Source organism: Hemitrygon akajei, chromosome 10 (assembly GCF_048418815.1).
Source record: "Hemitrygon akajei chromosome 10, sHemAka1.3, whole genome shotgun sequence".
In the NCBI taxonomy this organism is placed as follows: domain Eukaryota; kingdom Metazoa; phylum Chordata; class Chondrichthyes; order Myliobatiformes; family Dasyatidae; genus Hemitrygon; species Hemitrygon akajei.
The window spans coordinates 33,947,301-33,968,531 of NC_133133.1; the positions used below are offsets into that span (position 1 = coordinate 33,947,301).

At 37.8% G+C, this 21,231-nt stretch overlaps 1 protein-coding gene across 2 annotated transcripts in view; it reads left to right on the plus strand.

The window, feature by feature from the left end:
- The window catches only part of LOC140734277 (E3 ubiquitin-protein ligase XIAP-like), a 43,579-nt gene extending 36,998 nt beyond the window's left edge, over nt 1-6,581 (plus strand). For both annotated transcript variants that reach the window (XM_073058020.1, XM_073058021.1), the window contains one exon: nt 5,136-6,581. In XM_073058020.1, the coding sequence (XP_072914121.1) occupies nt 5,136-5,326 (191 nt within the window). In that variant the 3' untranslated portion in view covers nt 5,327-6,581. The remainder of the gene's footprint in view (nt 1-5,135) is intronic.
- The last annotated feature ends 14,650 nt before the right edge of the window (nt 6,582-21,231 follow it).

Consider the following 21,231-nt stretch of genomic DNA (forward strand, 5'->3'; position numbering starts at 1 on the left):
TGACACCTGAGATCCCGTGAGGCAGTATAAAGAAGGGTCTGAAAGAGGACGACCCTCAGACGCACCAAGGAGACACCAAGAAGCACGATACCGCTTCCCGTGGGAACGGGAAGCCATTTTGAAGTAAGCCACGTGCGTTAAATTCCGAATGCGGAGTTTGTGGCTAGAACCAACGGAAGATCGCTTTTAACTAACAACGGGGAAGATCGCTCCCCTGATTCCACGGATGTTTTGGGCAAGTTTTTCCGTTTATCTCTCTCTCTCTCCAACACGTGAAACCAAAAGGGAAAAGCCTGCAGACTTCAGAGTGACTCTTTATATTTCCAATTGGACTCAGTATTATACCCTAGACAACGAAAGAGCTTATTTCTGAGTGATTATTAATGTACCTGCGTTTTAGATTGAGTATTGACGCATGTTATCTGAATGTTTGTATTAACCTTAATTTTTGTGCCCCTTTATTAATAAAACTTTGGAAAATAGTACCATTGGACTTCAACTGACATATCTATCTTTGCTGGTAAGTGAAACCAGTTACTGGTTTCATAACAATACCAAGTTCAAGCACATGCTATTATATACCAAATTTGGAGAAAATGGAACATTATAACAAGTATCTGAGTGAGATTTCTTTTAGAATCTGAATCAGGTTTAATATCAGGGGAATACCTTCATGAAACTTGTTAACTAAGTGGCAGCAGTACAATACAAAACATGATAAATATAAAAAAAATCAATTGCAGGAAGTGTATATATAAATAGTTAAATTAAAAATAGTGCAAAAACAGAAATTATTAAAGTGAAGTAGTACACATGGGTTCAATGTCCATTTAGAAATCAGATGGCAGAGGGGAAGAAGCTGTTCCTGAATCACTGAGTGTGTGCCTTTGGGCTTCTGTACCTTTTTCCTGATGATAATGATGAGAAGAGGGCATGTTCTGGGTGATAGGGGTCCTTAATGATGGACACTGCCTTACTGAGGCACCGCTCCTTGAAGATTCTTTGGAGGTGAGTACACATGATGGAGCTGACTAATTTTACAAGTTTCTGTAGCGTCCAATCTTGTGTAGGAGCACCCCCCCCCCCCAAAATACCAGACAGAATGATGCAGCCTGACAGAACAGTACATCTATAGAAGTTTCAGTGTTTTAGGTGACATATAGAATCTCTTAAAATCCAAATGAAATAACACCACTATCTTCTTTTAAGCTGTTAGAATTTTGATAAAGAATGACTTGGTTGGTTACACCAACCATGAGGTCAAGATTGCAAGGCTTCTGAACCCTGGCAATTTGGTCTAATTTTTGTGGTTGTGGTTCCTGGGGATTTTCTGAGTTCTGTGCTACTTGGAGCAGCCTGCAATTTTTGTTCATTAAACACCTGGAATGTGTTCTCTTGAAACCTGGATGTATTTACTTGTTGTCCACTTGTACTCTTACAGCTAGCTGAACAAAGATATGTGCATTACAAGACAAGAGTGGGTTTGCTATTTAGACAATGCTTGGAATAAACCATGTGTCCCAGCATCTGTAGCCTTTGCATAATCAACGAATAATGTTGTTTCTTTTTCCAGCAACAGCTTCATACTTGACTTAAAATGGCCATTTTTTTGACCTTTTTATTCCTTTCACTAAATGGCATGGACTAAGAATATTTATATAATTAAATACTGTATACCTTCTGTACCTTTTATGTTAGAAGTATTGTGCTTCTCATTTTAAAATCAAGATAGTTGAAGTTCAATTATAAAATGGCATTTTGACTGAAAGTGCCTTATTTGGGAAAAATAAGCTATTTAACATATCACGGAATAAGTAGGGCAGAGGCTACTTTGTCTCTTGACGCAAAGCTCCAACTATTATAGAAAATTTTAATCATCCCATTCTCTGGTTCTTTTCCCTTTGCTCTCGTGTACCTATTCACTTTGATTTTTGGAGGAGAGGCAAAAACTAATTAACTGTGTTTCCAGCAGTCCTACAGTCATGTAACTACCTTTTTAAATTAAATATCACCATCTTCCTTGGATCTGTTGTCCATCATTTGAAGCACTGTTTTGTTCCTCCTGTGAGGGAACAGATTCCTGTAATCCTCTCTGAGTGTACACACGCACATGCACGCACACACACACACGCGCTTTTTCTCTGGTCTGAAGGGAGCAATCCCACTTTAAATATTTTAATCCTGCATCTAAATTGCTTTGCCTCTGAAATAATTATTGTAACACACTGTGTAACCTCATTTAGATCATTACATCTTTTCTAAGATTGTTGTAACTAAAATTAATAATCAAGTAATCACGTGCCTTTCAAAAGCTGAATATAACCTTTGTTCTGTGTCACCTTTTGTTCTTCCTCTGTCTTTCAGTTTTCACCTTTTTTTTGGCCCACTCTATTCATTCTTTTCAACAGAACTATGCATCAAGTACTTGTATACACTTAATTTACTATAATGCAAGAAGATCAGTGGAAGCAGGAGACAGATTGCAAATGTTGGAATGTGTACCAAAACTGAAATAGTTGTGGGAACCCAATGGGTCAGACAGCATCTGCTGACAGAAATGGACAGATGACATTTTGTGTTGTGACTCTTCAACTCAGTCATTGACCTGTTGCCCATCCAGTCCATGATGAATGGTTATTCTGCCTAGTCCTATCAACCTACACCATAATCCTCCATACATCTCCCATCCATGTATCTATCCAAACCTTTCTTCAGTATTACAATTCAACCCTATGTGCTGTAATTTAATGTTCTTTGTGGAACCCTGCTTCAGTCCAAATACACCATGTAACTGACATATTTAAAAACCTTATTGATTACTACTAAGTTCCAACACATTTCCAGGTATGGGTTTTCTTTTCCAAATCATTGTTCACTCTTTGCAATTCCGAAGTGCCCTTTTACACCATCTTAACACCATTTTCCCTGCAATTGTTTGGGTTAGCAGGTCCACCTTGTTTCTGTTTTTCTTTCATAGAAGGTTACATTATGCAAACTTCTAAACTCTTGGAACATTTCTGGAACTTAGGAATTTTAGGTAAAGGTAGTTTAGGCATTCAATATCTTCATTGTCATTGCCTGCAAAAACAACTGGAAAGCAAGCCATCAGATCCAGGAGATCACTTGTACCTTTAAGTGATAGAAACATTTAAGTTCATTTACTTTAGTATTTTAGTTCTCAACTATTTTTGGAAGGTTTGCTACACCTTTCCTGAAGGCAGACAAAATATTGGTTTGATTTCTCTGCCACTTACTTATCGCCTATTTCTGTATCAGGGACCACAGGAACTAATATTTTCCATTTTGCATTTCAATAGCTCTTGCAATGTGTTTGCTTCCTGGCTGCCACTAATTGCATTTGTATCAATGCCTTGATACTTTGCTAAATTCTGAAACCTTTCTAATTCTTGGGTATTCTGCCTTTTGGCAACATTATTAAGCTTTTTTCCATGACTGATTAAATGCTGAATCTGTCACTTTTATTGATGGTCACGTTGAGACCACTTGTTGGGTTTTTTTTAAACCTTGGAACTGTGTGTTAGCCATTGCTTCTTAATTGTAATCCCTTTTGAATGTAATTTCCCAAAGTAGCATAGCCAACCTGTACCCTGTGGTTTTTCAGTTTGTACTTAACAGTTGAGGCCCAGATTTTTGTATGAAATTAATTATTCTTTAGATGAAATTGATCATATGATGTGTTCCATTAATGTCCCTTAATCATCAATTAACCTGTTTTAATTACACTCAATCAAAAATGGCCTGTTCCCTTGTTGGCTCCTTGATCCAAGAAATAAGGTGTTTCTTCACTACACGTTCATCCTTTCCACGAGATATTTAAATGTGATTGGCCCTAGCTATGCATAGATGAATGTTCCCCTAAGATAGTTTTATACTACTTAGATGCACCTCTGATTAATTTTTATACCAAGCTCAGTCATGTGTTGGCTATTTCAGTCCCCAGTGTTGGATTACTCAGCAGGAGTTGGAGTTGCCATCCTGTGTTAATGCCCTGTTGTCTGTGTTTCTCTGTTGTAATGTATTGCCTGCCCTTGCTGAGCATACCCAGAAAATCTTGTTTCCAGATTTCCAGCAAATGGAGATTTTCAATTGTTTCTACCTTTTTATTTGCCCTTGAATCCAAACTGTTTTTATTAAATTTGAGTTGAGGTTTTCTCCTAATTTTATTTTCATTCCATTCCATTCTTCAATACTGGAAGTTTCCCACATCCTTCTCTTTTCAGTGTCACCAGTCATTCCAACTTTCCACACTTTGTGCTCTACCTGGTCACAAACTTGTCTTAATACTTTGCTTGTCCTTCCCCGTGATTGATAGCCTCACTACTCTGCAGCTATACTTCAGTTTTCATTTCCGATCTGCTATATAATCATCACTCTTTGGGACGTATTTTAGGAACACCCAAGTACCCAGTTTTGCTCTGTGTAGCTTTTTCATTTATTGGAACTTGATTGTACTCCCATATGATTTATGCTTACAATTTGCCAACCTTGTTCATTGTTCATCTGCCACTTACACGTCCATTCTTTGGTTTGATTGTATTTTAGCTTGTTTCAGTCTCACTCGGTCGTCCCATATTACTTCCCGTTCCTGTGTTATTTGACATTGATGCTAAATATACTCTATTCTTGCTTTCTAGTACAGCATATTGTAACCTGCCACTCTACAATTTAAAGTGCACCTTAACCACATTATCTTTCCCTTGTGCTCTCTGTCATACAATGACCACTTTAAACTCATCCATACTCTTGATTCCACAAGGATGAAAAGACCAAAGACCACTTTCTCCACACTGCTACATTTTTTACCATTCATTTCCTCTCTCTCTAATGTACATGTTCACCTTGGCTATCTTTCTTGACTTGTGATGGCATTAATTTACTGCCTCTGGGTGTTGCTTTCTAGTTTTCCCATGAAAATCCACATACATGTTAACAAGATTCTTTGTCTAAAAACGAGCAAAAAAAAAGTGCTGAACCTATTTGAGTTAGGCCACATCTGTGGGAAGCAAAACAGATGATATTTTGGATCAAAGGATCTTTGTCAGAACTGGAAATTGTAATTTGGGTATTTGCATCGACAGACTTGATATCTAATTTTTCTTTATCTATTTTCATAGTTACAAATGTGCAGGAGCAACTGAAAAAACTGAAAGAAGAGAAATCCTGCAAAATTTGCTGGGATCGAGATGTTGGCATTGCCTTTCTACCCTGTGGCCATATAGCCACATGTAAAGAATGTTCTTCTGTAAAGACATGCCCAATTTGTTGTTCCAAAATTCTGGAGCGTGTTAGAATATACATGGCTTAGTCAATGGAGAAGCAACTTGAAAATGCAAATGTTGCAAACTCTGAAAATACTTTTAAGAACTAAATAAAGATGATATTAACAATCCTATTTAACAAATGTTATGCAATGATAGATGCAGTCACTTTATATAATATACAGATATAATTGTACTCTATGCCACAGTTAACTTAATTCCACAATCCAAGCAATATGAACATATTTAAATGAATTTAAATGTTGGATTGGAAAGATTGCAATTTTATTAAACAATTTGAGATTTTCAGCATCTTTAAAGTGGCATGCTTTGTAAGGATCTCTTTTCAACCATTTAGTTTTAGTATGATGAAATTTGACAACATTTGGACACTAGATACAAAGTATTATTAAATGTTATTTACTGTACAGAAAATTGTAGAATATTAGGGTGTTGTTAAGTTTCAGTCATTGGGTGTGTACACAATTATCCAGCAACTAAATTATCTGATAAGATCGTAGTGGGTTTGGTGGAATTGTCACTTGTGGCCTTGTCAAGTTCAGTCCACAACTGGTTGTATTTTGATCTTTGTTTACAAATGCTCTCATTCATATGAGGAGATGGTGAAAGAATCAGGAATTGGGTGAAGGATGTATTAATGTTGAATAAAGCAGAAAAAGAAGTACATGAAGTTTAAAAGGATTCAATTTAAAAAGTAACAATGAAATCTGGCAAAATGTGTAAGTCCTGGTCTATTAGGTGAATTAAGTAGTGTTCATTCTTGGATTGTGGAACTGTATCTTCTGACACAAGTTTTGCAGCTTTCGTCTATTTCAGGACATGAGGAATGGTGAATGATAATCTTATGGTAAAGCAGCCCAGTATCAGAATGAGTATTCTGTTCATAACTATTAGTTTATTCTTGGGCGTTTTGCAAAGAATACTTTTTAAATGCATATTGTATGAAATTGTCATTAAAACATTTACAATGAAGATGGGACTTAAAGTTGAATGTCCATTTTATTTGGGATGGGGTATAGAAATCAAGTTCTAATTGACTGAAATCAGTCTGCAGATGGACTATATTCTGATTTGTGTATATTTAGAATTTTAAGTAATGTATTCTGGATCAAAGGAATAAAATTTTCTCATTGAGATATTTTAATGATTTATATTAACTTGTACTTTTTTGGGGGCAAAAGCTTCTCTGTTCTGATTTGACACTCAGTGATGTGTTTTTAAAGTATAATTGAGAGGCTGTAAAGCGTTTGTAATAAAAGTTCATTACTGAATTCTAGTGAACTGTTTGTTCCAGTCTGTCTTGCTTAATTACTTGGAGTTGGGGAGGGGCGGCGAGGGAATAACTAAATTGTGCATTATGGCACAGGCAGGTAATTCCTCCTCCTGAAACTAAGCTTGAGGTAGTTTGCTCACGTATACCATTAGTGGGGTATCACGTGTCATATTGTGCTTTCAGTGGAGGACTTTTGCCTTGGCCAAGTTAATTATCTTGCCTGCAGTTCTCAGCTGCTCTGGATAATTTGCGGTCTCAAGATTCTTGAATTTAGCTTCTGTGATCTGCTGATTATGTGTATTGCCATGGCTTTGTTTGATAAGAATTGCAATATAGATCTCCAGTCAGTCTCCAAATCTACTGTGTGATCCACCAATACTAACTCAGAATTGGGCTGTGCAGTCCAAAGAGATGTGGTCTTTATTGCATGTGGATTCCTTCTGTTAGATATCCTGCAACTCTTAACTGGATATTAATTTGGTAACCTGAAAAAATGAGAATTATGTTCTTACTCATTTCAAGCTTGTTTTCAAAAATAATTGTGTTTGCTATTATGTCCCAGAAAGCAACTTAGTCAAGCCAGTTAATTTTGTCTGTCACCTTGAAATATTAGTATCATAAAGAGTGACTGGAAACTGCAGAAACTATTCCAATTCCACCTGTTCACCCCCGACCCCCAGCCATGGCTTTGAGCTTTTCAGTTAACCTGACAGTGCTTGGCTCTAATAATCATGATTAGTTTGCCCTGGGAATGCTTGTGTTTGCATTTGTCATTTTCCACAGTCCGCAGACAAGATTGATGCTTGGTTAAATCTTAGTGACACTTAAAGCACAGCAGTTTGATAAATTAAAGTCCTATTGTTGATATGTTTCTCTTCACTCTAGAGTTATATTTGCATTGATTATATCTGAAAACCTGTGAATTGTCAGGTAGATTGGGTTTAACTTCAGTTCCCCAAGTTTCAGAAGGAATGTGTTCACATTGGCAAATGTGAAACTCTTTCTGCTTCTCATCAGATATAGAGTTTTTGAAAAGGAATTCTCGTAATGTTGGTCAAGATGTTACTTATCTGTGTAATTTCTGCTAGCTTGTTCAGTGTTTTCTGGGAGCATTTTAAACAATGCAACCAAACAATAGAACTGCCCTTGACTATGTTTGCAGGAGTCTTGATTTGCTGCAGTAGGCTTCTGTATACATGGAAATTAAGTAATTGCAAGTCCTCTGAACTTGCCTTTTTTCACCGTAGTATATCAACCCACAATGGTCAACCATAGTTGCAAAATCATGCTCAATCAGAATCTGGTTCAGTATCACTGGCATGTATTGTGAAATGTTTTGTGGCAGCAGTATGTTGCAATATAACATAAACTATAAATTATAATAAGTATTTAAAAGAAAAGTAAATAAGTAGCCCAAAAGTAGAAATAGTAGTGAAGTGATGTTCATGGAGTGACTGCATTTAAAAAAATAAATAAATCTGATGGCAGTTAGGAAGCTGTTCCCCAAATGTCTTCAGGTTCCTGTACTACCACCTTGACGGTGAGAATGAGAAGAGGGCTTATCCTCTTCGATAGTGGTTCGTAATGATGGATGCCACCTTTTTTGTTTGAGATTTTGAAGGTGTCCTTTACGTTGGGGAGGTTGGTGCCCATGGTGGAGCTGGCTGAGTTTACAACTTTCTGCAGCTTTTTCTGATCCATTTCAGTCAAGAATCCAGTTGCAGTGGAAGGTACAGAGGACCAGGTTTTGGAGCTTGTTGATTTGAACTGAGGGTATGATTGTGTTGAACACTAAGCTGTAGTCAGTAAACAACAGCCTAAGTAGGTGTTACTATTTTTCTGGTGATCCAATGCCAGTGGAGAACCAGTGAGATGGCATCCACTCTCGATCTATTGTGGTGATGGGCAAATCGCTGTTGGTCCATGCCCTTGCTTAGTCAGGAGTTGATTCTAGTCATGACCAATCTCTCACGTACTTCATCACAATAGATGCGAGGGCAACTGAGCAATAGTTGTTAAGGCAGCTTGTGCTGCTCTTCTTGGGTAACAGTATGATTGTTGCCCTTTTGAAGCAGGTAGGAACCTCTGACTACACAAGTGAGAAGTTGAAGGTGTACTGGAACAGAGCCACCAGTTGGATGGCACGGGTTTCAAAGCCCTACCAGGTACATGATTAGTGCCTGACACCTAGCATGGGTTCAGTTCTACAACAGACACTTAATACAAATACAGATAGTTAAGTGCACTGATAACAAATGTATTGTGTTGGGTTACTGGTGCGCGTGGAATGGATTTTTCTGACTGGCAAAGGAAACACTGAAGGATTAACCTTTGACCATGGGTCCTCGTCACTGTTGAAACAATATCAGCCGCCTTTGTTTCCAAAATCAAAGTTTGCCACAATATGATTTGAAAGTTTGTCGATGGTGGGGAGTCAGGTTCTTCAGGATCTGAAATCCTATCTTTTTGGAAGGCAGCATCAACTCTTAGTGCAAGCTTCCCAGCATTCTGCTTTCATTGAATGTTGACATTTTTTCCATTGATTTGATGGTTTCAAAATCAATGCGAACGAATTTTCTGTCGAATCATTCTGATTGTTATCTATAAAATGGATTTTTAAAAAATTGCCACCATTGCATCAGACACTGGGTCCAGGTACATTAAAATTTCCTAATTGCACTGTAACACTTGTATATGCCCATTCAGACATTAGCCCCATTTAAGAAAAATCAATACATTTGATTAACTTGTTTATACTGAGTTGAAAAAGTCCTAAAATTGTTATTCAATAGTAAGAAATAAAGAAAATTGAAGAATTTACTGGCCTCAGCTCCAGATAAATCTAGTCCAAAAGAGAATATCCTTATTACATTGCTTTAAAAATTAAGTTTAAGCTCATGACTGTTGAATACTTTGCCTAAATTTCATTTTCCTTAGCAAATTGACTGCTTTTGGCAATGTTAAAAGATTAAATGTTGGAATAGACCAAACTAATGATTTACTTAGTGAGATGAGCATACAACCCTATGAGATTTGAAAGTCAATCAGATACTTCTGATGCCCATCATAGTGAGCACAAGTGTTTTATTCTTTTAGTGTATTATTTGCTTTCCTGCCAAAGCATCATGTATTGCTTTTTGAATTTGATACATGATATGCTTTGGGGAATATATCTGTGCACTTGAAGTGCACAAAAAATTACTCTAAAGCCCAATCGAAAGGACTAGTGACCCAATATAATCTTCTGGCTCAGCTGCCACCATGTTGTATTACATTTCCTGCCAAGTTGATCTGGCATTAACTTTGGTTTTAAATGAATTTGCCTGTTCAACTTGCAGGCTGACTGATCTTTTCCACTCCAACGCTAATTTGCATTGCAAAGTGGCTGCCAGCTCTACCCATTGCCTGCTAAATTCAACCAATCTATGCTGCAAAGCCAGTTGGTGTCAACACTGGTTGAATTGTGAGCAATGTTTGAATTGCTAGTTCCTGCAACAAACTGCAGCCTAAAAATTGCCACAGGAACATAATCCCATTAAAGTAAGTTACTCCAGATAGGTAACATTGAAAATGCTGTCAGTTTGATAGTTGTATTTCATATTTTCTTGTGACACTAAGGGAAATGGGCCTTGTGGTTCATTGAATCTATGTTGCACTACAGAACAATTCTGCACAGGAACATGCCTTTTAGCACACAAACGTCTGTTTTGACAATATCAATTTAAACTGCATGTTCCTGCACATGGTTTTAATACCTTCAGTCTGTTGATTTGATTGTCTAAATGCCTCTTAAATACTGCTATCACATCTGCTTCCACCACTTCCCCGAGCAGTGCATCACAGACACTTGCTATTCTATGTTCTTAAAAACGTGCTTTGTAAACTGTTTAAACTCCACCCCCTTCCCTCACATTAAAACTCTGCCCTTTAGCATTTGGCACTTAAACCCTGGGGGTGAAAGGGTGGCAATCTACCCTGTCTGTGCCTCAATTTTATATAATTGTATCAGGTTGCCCCTCAGCCTCCAGTGTTTAAGAGAAAACAAATCCAGTTTGTCCAATCTCTTCACAGCTAATGCACTCTGATCCAGGTAACATCCTGATGAGCGTCTTCTACATATGCTGCGAAGACTCCACATCCTTCCTGTAATGCGGTAGCAAGAAGTGCACGGAATGTTCCAAATGTGGTCAAACCAATGTTTTACATCACTTCCTGAACTACCCCAACAGATGAAGATCAGCTGGCATTTTTAGGGAGCTCTGAACTTGTACCCCAAGATCCCTCTCCAAATCAACACTCTTAATATTTCTTGCAATTAGCCTTCTAAAGCCACAGCTTGCACTTGTTCTGATTATTCTCCATTAGCCATTTCTCTGCCCTTATTTTCAACTGGCCAATACCCTACTGAATCCTTTTGACAGCCTTCCTCACTATCCATAAATCTGCTGATTTTATTTTTGTGTCATCTGTAAGTGAACTAATCAGCCTACCTCTGCTTATGCCTAGATCGCTTACACTTAGCTCATTGGATGTTTGTGTTTGGGATGTGGGAGGAAGCCAGACCATCTCAGGGAAAACAACATAGTCACGCAAAGAGCTTGCAAACTCCATGCAGGTAGTGCAGGAGATCAGGATCGAACTCAGGGCATAAGAGCTGTGAGACAGCAGGAAATACCTACCGCAGCAATTGGCTGCTCCATGTAGTGTCGTTCACGTTGCAAAATTTTTGCCTTGACAAATTGCATTATTTGGTATGGGGGAAATTTCATCAGTTAATTGGCTATTTGCAATCTTCCGTGTAATCCAGGAAGAGGACTGAGCAACGTAGTGAGTAGTGACATCATTATGAACTCTGGATTTTTTAATGTTTCCTAAGAATGTGAGACAACGTGGCACTAAAAGTGGAAATATATTTGTTTTCTTTTTTTCATATTTCCCCAATGGTTGTGATTTGTAGTAATTTTTGCTTTTATGAACACACTAAATATTTTTTCATCATGAAAAGTGGTCTGGGTAAAGTCCTTGGCATATAGAATCAAAGACCAAACTGTACATGCGTCTTGAGCAAGAGGATAGCTAGTGAGTGGGTGGAACCATTCAACAACAAACAAGCGAATGTGTACTTGGAGGCACAGAATCTGGACATGGTCCTAAATGAGTACTTAGCATTGGTACTTGCTATGGAGGAGAACGTGCGAGATCAGTGTGGAGCACGGAAATATGCCCAGGCATTTTGAAATAAAGAAGAAGTAATGTTAGGTATGTTGACAAATATTTAAGTCACCAAGTCCTTAGGACCTGATGGAGTATACCCCAGATTTCTGAGAGAGTCAAAAACTAAGATTGCTGTGGTCTTGACCAAGATCTTCACATCCTCTCTTTCTACAAGTGAGGGCTGGAGGAATGGCGAGTGGATAACGTTCTATTATTCAAGAAGGGAAATGGATAATTCTGGAAACAAGAGACCAGTCAATCTACCATCAGTGATAGGGAAACTGCTAGAGAGTATCCTAGGGATGGGATTTGTGAGCATTTGGAAAACCATAACCTAATGGCAGCCCACATGGTTTTGCGTGTGCTGCTCTGGATTTCCAGCATCTGCAGAATCTCTTGTGTTTGTGTAAGGTAAGTTGATTTATTTTTTTCAAGAAGGGACGAAGACAATTGATAAAGTTAGGGCTGTGAATTTTGTCCATATGAATTTTGTTAAGATGTTTGACTCAGTCACTCATGGGAGGCTCATCCAGAAAATTAAAATGCCTGAGATCCACAGTGATTTGACTGTTTGGATTCAGAATTCGCTTGCCCATACAAGACAGAGTAGTGGTTGGTGAGACTTAATTTGGCTAGAGATCCATGACTGTTGTTCTGCATGGATGTGTATTGAGATCTCCATATAAATATCCTGAATCAAAATGTTGATAGTAAGTTTGCAGAGAATCCAAAGACTTGTGATGTTGTGGATATTGTTGAAAATTTAGAAGATTGCCAAAGGATACAGTAGGATCCTGATCAATTATAGTTTTGGGCAGAGAAGTGGCAGATGGAGTTTAATTTTGCCAAATGTGAGGTGTTGCACTTTGAGAGATCAAATTTCAAGGGACAGTCAAGGCCCTTAACTGTGTTACTGTATAGAGGGATCTTGGGTTCTCAGTCCGCAGTTCCCTGAAAGTGGCTACCCAGATAGAGAGGATGGTAAAGAAGGTGTATGACCTGCTTGCCTCTATAAGATAATGCATTGAGATTAAGAGTCAACATATTATGTTGCAGCTTTACAAAGCGTTAGGCTGCAATGGTGGATTGAATTCAGTTCTGGTCACCCCATTATATGGAAGATGCAGGGGCTTTTGAGAAGGTGCAGAATTGGTTTCCCAGGATAATGATTGAATTAGAGGGCAAGTGCTCTAAGGATAGTTTTGATAAACTTAGACTGGAGCATCGGAGGCTAAGGGGAGAGCTAATGGAAGTTTCTAAAATTGAAAGGCATTCATAGAGTAGAGTAGAACAGCTGGAATCTTTCCCCCAAAATCGATGGGCATCAGGGGATGCATTCAAAGGAGATAAAGAAGTGTACTAGGATTTATTTTTACACAGAGGTGGGTTTCTGAAATGTACAATTGTGAGTAGTACAGGAGGCATTTACAACAGAGGCTTTGAAGAGGAACTGAGATGGGCACATGAATATGTTGAGAATGGAGGGATCTTGACATTGTTAGCCAGAAGGGATTGGTTTAGTTAGGCATTTAATTACTTGGTTAATTAGCTCTGGGCAACATGAGCGTAAGGGCCTGTTGCTGTGATTACTGTGTGTTATGTTCTATTTTCTCTTTGGTATAGATTGAAACTATTTTGTTAATACCACTATGCCATGGAAATAAACTGGATTGTGATCATGAAACTAATTGTGTTAAGTATTCTTTTTTTTAAACTCTATTGAAGAACACTCATTATTTTATGTTACTCCGAAAGGTGGAGGGGCAGTTTATTATGTTTTTACCTGAAACAGAATAGTCACAAATTACTTGTTAGAACTCAAATTACTTTGTGATTCAACAATTAAAAAATGAATGAGATCATAATCTTCTAGTACAGGGTATGTCAGTGCTTGAGATTTGTATAAAGAAAGATGAGTTGTGAGGCTTTAAGCTCAGAATGAGAAATAGAGCCAATCCTCATGGACAGAAGACAAATGGTTATCTCCATATCCCCATTGCATTGAACGTTTTATTGACATTTAATCATTCATGTCTTTTACTACCTAGCATTCAATCAATTGTGCAGATAAACATTTAGTTCAGTTTTTCTGAGTTAAGAAGTTGGGAAAGGAAGAGATGAAGTCAAACTATGTAAGGAGCAACTGAATGCAAAAGTACAAAAGATTGAGGAGGAAACGTGCATGTGCTGTGAACTATAAATGAAACACTTTGGAAGGATAAAGATGGGAAGAGAATGGTATGGAAATGAAACAGCAGGCAGTTAGCACAGAGGAAGAATATGAAAGGAGAAGCTAATGATGAGGGTAAAAACAGGAACAGGGGATGGCACCAAACTGACAAAATGTGTAAATGACAGAAGTGATTCAATAAACAGGAAATTCCAACAGAAGCAATACACAAAGACAAAAAGTTTAACCAACAAGGGAAGCATGACTTTCACAGCACAAATAGTGGTAATGTCAGGATGAATGTATAAAGGTTTGCCATGTGATAAAAATCTTTGACAAGCTTCTGTCTGCTCTTGCAACATGGCCCTTTTTGTATTACATGATACTCTTCTATTATAAAAATGCATGTTCTCTATCATGAGCAATATTACAAAATTTCCAGATTTAATGTCAAAGTAGATGAATAAATTTGATTGAACTGAGATTTATTTAGGGGAACTCTCAGTTTATTATTTAGGTTTACCTTCTTATTCAATCCTACCCCAGCTTTATTATTCAATTATACCCCAGCTTTAAGACCATCATACATAGGAGCAGAATTAGGTCATTCGGCCCATTGAGTCTGCTCTGCCATTCCATCATGGTTGACCCCATACACCTGCCTTCCCACCATTTCCTTTGATGCCCTGACCAATCAGGAAATGATCAACTTCCACCTTAAATATACCCATGGATTTGGCCTCTGTGGCAAAACATTCCACAGATTCACTACTCTCGCTAAAAAAAATTTCTCCTTACCCCTGTTCTAAAAGGTCACCCCTCAATTCTGAGGCTGTGCCCTCTAGACTGGATACCCCCACCACAGGAAACATCCTCTCTGCATCCACCTGTCGAGGCATTTCAACATTCGGTAGTTTTCAAAGTGATCCCCCTCCCCCCCCCCACTCCCGGCATTCTTATAAATTCCAGAGAGTACAGGCCCAAAGCTGCCAAACGCTACTCATGTGAGCCCCTTTATTCCCAGCTTTAGGATGAATATCAATAGTTTCCAGTTTATTATTTGACATCTTTGTGCTAAAGTTAAAATTTTGAACCTGATTGGTCTTCTCTACTTGAAACATCACTCTGTCCTCTTGATCAGAAAGACAATGAATTGAGAATATTAATTGAGTACAATAAGTTTGGTGATTTCAACAGAATAGATTTTTTAATGTTCCGACTAATCAAATTTTGACTGTTGGTGACTGTGCATCAGAAGAAAGCATGTCAAAACATGTTCAAATTTCACTTGGGACTTGAAGTACTTTATGTAAACACGTATTTACCCAAGAGCTCATTTTACACAATGTTAAATTACTGAAGCAAACTGCACTCGCATTATCTTCGCCACAACAGAATTATTGAAGTAGTTAACATCTGGTGCAAGTTTTTGTTGTTTTTAAGTAAATTCAAAGCAAATGTAGGAACCTCCTTTCAACGTTGTATGTTCTTTAAACACATTTTCAGTCATTATTCGAGTGTTGTATTATACGGGTGTTATTTAATCCATGCCAACTCTGTAAAAGAGCTCTTGCAAGAATAATGTGGATTTTTAAATTTACATATGTACTGACTTCCCTATTGCAAGCCACTTTGGTTTCTGCTTCCATTACTTAAGGAGGTGATGTAAACAGCCACCTCATAAAATGCCAAAATTTTTACTTTATTTCTTTGATATTATATTTAAAATCCTGTAACTGTACTTATTCCAGCTCTAATGGAAACAGATTTTCTGCTTCATTTTATTTAAACGCCTCAGTCTTGATTATCTCTATCAGATCTCTGCTTGTAACAAACTACATTTAGCCCCAGTTTTTCTCATTATTTAACATAATAAAAGACCCAATGTTATCCTTCAACTTCTCCAGCATATTTAAACAGTCTTCGCACTCTTTCTTAATTTGGCATTAAGAATTGAGCACAATATTCTGAATGTCATTTGACTGGTTATTTATATATAATTTCATTTATACTTACTGCAATTCTTTACAAAAAATGTAGTGATAGCATGTTTAACATCTATCCAATGTTTGTGATGTGTGCATCTGTAATTAACTCTTTGCTCATGTTTTGATATTGTCATTTATTGTATATTCATTATTACCAAAGTGCATGATATATGGGGACAATATAGTCTTAACCATGAGATTACACGTGTTACAGTTTTGCTCACCTACAAATGCTTTCTTTGATAACATTTCGTTAAACTTTCAGAAGTTTAAATTGCTTCACTGCACAATAAGTAGGCAAAAGTTTATCGGAATCAGGTTTATTATTACCAGCGTGTATCATGAAATTTGCTAACTTAGCAGCAGCAGTTCAGCAATCCATAATACAGAAGAAAAAAAAGCAACAAATAATTAAGCAAATCAATTACAGTATACATATAATGAATAGATTAAAAATAGTACAAAACAGAAATAATATATATTTTTTAAAAAGTGAGGTTCAGGGGATCAATGTCCATTTAGGAATCGATGGCAGAGGGGAAGAAGCTGTTCCAGAATTGCTGAGTGTGCCTTCAGTACCTCCTACTTGATGGTAACAGTGAGAAAAGGGCATGCCTTGGGTGCTAGAGGTCCTTAATAATAGACACTGCTTTTCTGAGGCACCACTCCCTGAATATGTCCTGGGTACTTTGCAGGCTAGAACCCAAGATGGAGCCAACTAAATTTACAATCGTCTGCAGCTTCTTCCAGTCCTGTGCAGTAGCCCCTCTCCCCTAAACCAGACAGTGATGCAGCCTGTCAGAATATTCTCCATGGTACATCTATAATAAACAAAAGAAAAGCTGAAGATGCTGGAAATTAAAGTAATACACACAAAATGCTGGAGGAACTCAGCAGACCAGGCAGCATCTGTGGAAGAGAGTAAATAGTCCACATTTCAGGATAGGACCGTTCATCAATCTGATGGGTCACGGCCTGAAACATTAACAGTTTACTCATTTCCAAAGATGCTGTCTGGCCTGCTGAGTTCCTCCAGCATTTTGTGTGTATTACAGCAATCTATAATAGTTTAATGTACCCATTCTTAGATCAAGAGAACAAAAGTCTCACTGACTTAATTGTTTTACTGTGAAAGAGCATTTACTCAGCTCTGAGTATTTTCAGACTGCATTTTGAACAGTCATTAATATCAAAAAGTAAATTTCATGATTGTCAGTCTTCATGAGAAGAAGTTCTTTAAACACAAGCAGCTGTGCTGATTTGTTATATGCTGACCAAAGATTAACGAGTCACTTCATTCACTTCTCAAGACACTGATCCTTTGGGGTATTGGAGTAATTGGAATTCTGTAATTGAATGTTTATAAAGGCACTTCAATTGACAATTCTTCAATTTAAGTCATTTCTTTTGTTTGAGCTAATGACCCTCAGAGGAGATCCTATTGGTCTCTCGCTGTCAAATACCACACTGTATAACTGTAAATAGTGAACCGTTCATGGGAAGGGTCAGTTAACTAATGAAGAGTTTCTCCTTATTGACCATAATAACTTCGGCATCAAAATTAATAAAAGACTCTGAGAATGATACATACCTTATTTGTGTTCCTTCACAGATTTCTGACTCTTCTGAAGACAGTTGATGACAGAAAACCTTCATGGAAAATTCATTCTGATACCTTGTGCAATTTAATTATACCAAAAGATTAACATTGATTCTTTTGTTGTCTTTTACGGTGAACTTCTTTTGCATCATTCTGTCTCAGATGCTTTATTGGATATCCTCTCTATACAGAGAATCACTATCAAAAGTGGGTATAAAAATTATTTGAAGTTAAAATAAGTCTTCAAGCCTTCCTGAAGAAAACCATGGAGAATACTCCAAATTTATAGCGAAATTGTCAGCAACAGCGCTAAGTGTTTGCATTCAAAGCAAAGTCAGATCCTGAGCTGCTCCCACATTATCTTGCTGCCACTGTCATTGGTACACATGGACATGGAAGTAGTTAATTAACATCGTGTTGACCATAGAAACATAGAAAATCTACAGCACAATACAGGCCATTTGGCCCACAAAGCTGTGCCAAACATGTCCCTACCTTAGAACTACTTAGGCTTTACCCATAGCCCTCTATTTTTCTAAGTTCCATGTAGCCATCCTGGGGTCTCTTAAAAGATCCTATCATTTCTGTCTCCGCCGCCAGCAGCCCATTCCATGCACTCACCACTCCGCGTAAAAAAAAAAACTTGCCCTTGACATCTCCTCTGTACCCACTTACAAGCACCTTAAAACTAGCCCTCTCGTGCTAGCCATTTCAGCCCTGTGGAAAAGCCTCTGACCATCCACACAATCAATGCCTCTCATTATCTTGTACACCTCTATCAGGTCACCTCTTATCCTCCGTCACTCCAAGGAAAGGCTGAGTTCACTCAACCTATTCTCATAAGGCATGCTCCCCAATCCATATAACATCCTTGTAAATCTCCTCTGTATCCTTTCTATGGCTTCCACATCCTTCCTGTAGTGAGGTGACTAGAACTGAGCACATACTCCAGGTGGGGTCTGACCAGGGTCCTATACAGCTGCAACATTACCTCTCGGCTCTTAAACTCAATCCCATGATTGATGAAGGCCAATGCACCGTATGCCTTCTTAGCCACAGAGTCAACCCGCATAGCAGCTTTGAGTGTCCTATGAACTCGGACCCCAAGATCCCTCTGATCCTCCACACTGCCAAAAGTCTTACCATTAATGCTATGTTCTGCCATCATATTTGACCAGCCAAAACGAAGCACCTCACACTTATCTGGGTTGAACTCCATCTGCCACTTCTCAGCCCAGTTTTGCATTCTATCAATGTCCTGTTGTAAGCTCTGACAGCCCTCCACACTACCCACAACACCCCCAACCATCATGCCCACATTCTCACACTAACTCATGCTTCACACATTTATTGTCATCAGATTCTCTCACTCACCGACACTGAAGTGATTTAGTAGCCAATTAGCCTACCAACCAGCACATTTTTGGGAAGTGGGAGAAAACCCATGTGGTCAGAGGGATAACTCCATATAGATGGTGCCAGAGGTTAGGATTTGCACCCTGGTCACCGAAGGTTTATCAGCTGTGCCACCCACCCTCACTGAAAGATTTTGTCTCTATTCATGCCTAAACGTTTTATTTAAATATAAATAAAAACGCTTTCATCAGCCTAAGTTTTTATTGGCTGTATACCAATATGATGTCAGAATTGCAGGTTATGCATACAGTGCTGTCTGTCACCAAAATCTGACAGATGTTCATTCAGTGTTTTTGTCAGACACCAATTTCATTGAAATGTAATCCCCTTCTGCATCTTTTTTTTACCAGTGGCCTCTCATTGTTTATTAGCTCCACAAGCTGCAGCCATTCTTCATTAATAATCTATAGAATTACAATAAGAGCAACTTTTCTTTTTGAAGAACTAAGGAGAGCTGTCTACTTCATTGGTGCGTATTGAAGTTCAATACTTGGCTATCTATCATTGAACATTTGTGAATTTATATTTTTAAATGATTCGAAATGGATAACCCACATATCATTTTCTTTTCTCAGTCAGGAATGCTAATTGTATAACTGCTCTGGGAGTTTCCTTGAAATCTGAAAGAACCTTGTAAATGTTCACAAAGTGTCTTTTTGAGTCGATCAGAAAATGATCCTGTTACTGACATCGTTGTCATGATGGATTGCTAGCAATGTGCAAATATTAAAATGTTGGATTTACATGAAAATGGAAGCCCAGGTGGTATTTTGACATCTGTGTGGAGAAAATAAGTGTTCTAGTATCTGGTTGAAATGGCAGCAGCTCATCGATGATGTTTTGAACATCAGAATTAAATGTTGCTTTGTCTTTTCAATATGAAATTAATTTCAATATTGAATTTCAATAGGGAACACTTCATAAAATCTGCCAGAGTTGGCAAATCTTTAGCTTTACGAAGTTGAGTAGATCCTTTAATCTCTGCCTCTCAAATGAAGTTCTTATTCCCAGTCCTACGAAACTGTGTACTTATGAAGCTGTGATAATTGTTTGAATTATAATTTATTGGAAGGTACAGAGGGGAGAAACATTCTGTGATTTGGTTAATGCTACTTCAAACAAACTGTGGAATCTCATTTATATGAATGCATTTTAAAACAATATCTGAAGTTCTTGTGATTTAGAAAAATAGTAAACAAATTGAGTTGGATGCAATATGTTTCTTGGGTAGCTTTTGGAGCCAGATTGATGTGCAATAACATATGGTACCAAGGGAATGGAATCTGGTGGTACAGGTAGGAACATACAGCTCCATTGTGCTAGGGATGTCCCTAGTGAGGTAATAATTTCAACATTCCCTCTGTTACAATTTGGAATTCTCCAAACACTCTATGTGAGCTCAGAGGAGTTTCCATTAGTCAAACCTCCCACAATTTAAACGTGCAAACCTTGTGCATGGACTATATTACAACATTGATTTTATGGATAGGTTAAGAACAAATTGGAGTTCTGCCAATTTTCTACTATTTTATCTCCTCCTAAGGTCAGTGCTGTTGGAATATATCTCTGAGGAAAACTCACAACCTTTTGATAGCTCACTGAAAGGTTTCTGTGCTGTGTGGTTTTTGTTCTCCTCCTTCATCAGGGGAAAAAGAGGCTAGTGTTTACATTCTACCAAAAAGTGGAAAAATAGTCACTCAGTGAAAATTCTACATAAAATGCTGTCTATTTTTATCAGTTGAGCAACATTGTAAAACTTTTGTGCTGTAATTATGCAGTCCAGAGTGTTTATATACCATTTTGAAGATTTTATAGTCTGCATTTGTCTTTGTGATTTCTTGCAAAGATAGAGGGAAATACTGTTAATAATATAACAATTGTTGGTAACAATATTACTGGTTGCAGGCCATTTTGACTATGGACACACCCAAACTCAGCTATGTAGATTTTTGATCAGCTTGCAGATGGGGATCACTTAGGATGGATAATCCTTTGCTCTCTGCTGTAAAGTTTAGTATTTTCCATCTTTACAGATAACTTTGAAGAAAACTGTCTTGGGATTCAGCAAAAACTGATGCATGGTTTGATTGACGGAATAAAGATGAATTGAGTTATGCAAAAACGGATAGAATTTCATGTGACTTCAGAAAATAATTTTCTGAGTTGGCTGGCAAAACAGCCACAAGGTTGTTATTCACATAGTTGTGATTTTGTTTGGGGCCTTCTTATATGACTCAAAAGCTTATAGGTTCGTATTCCCCTCCAGAATT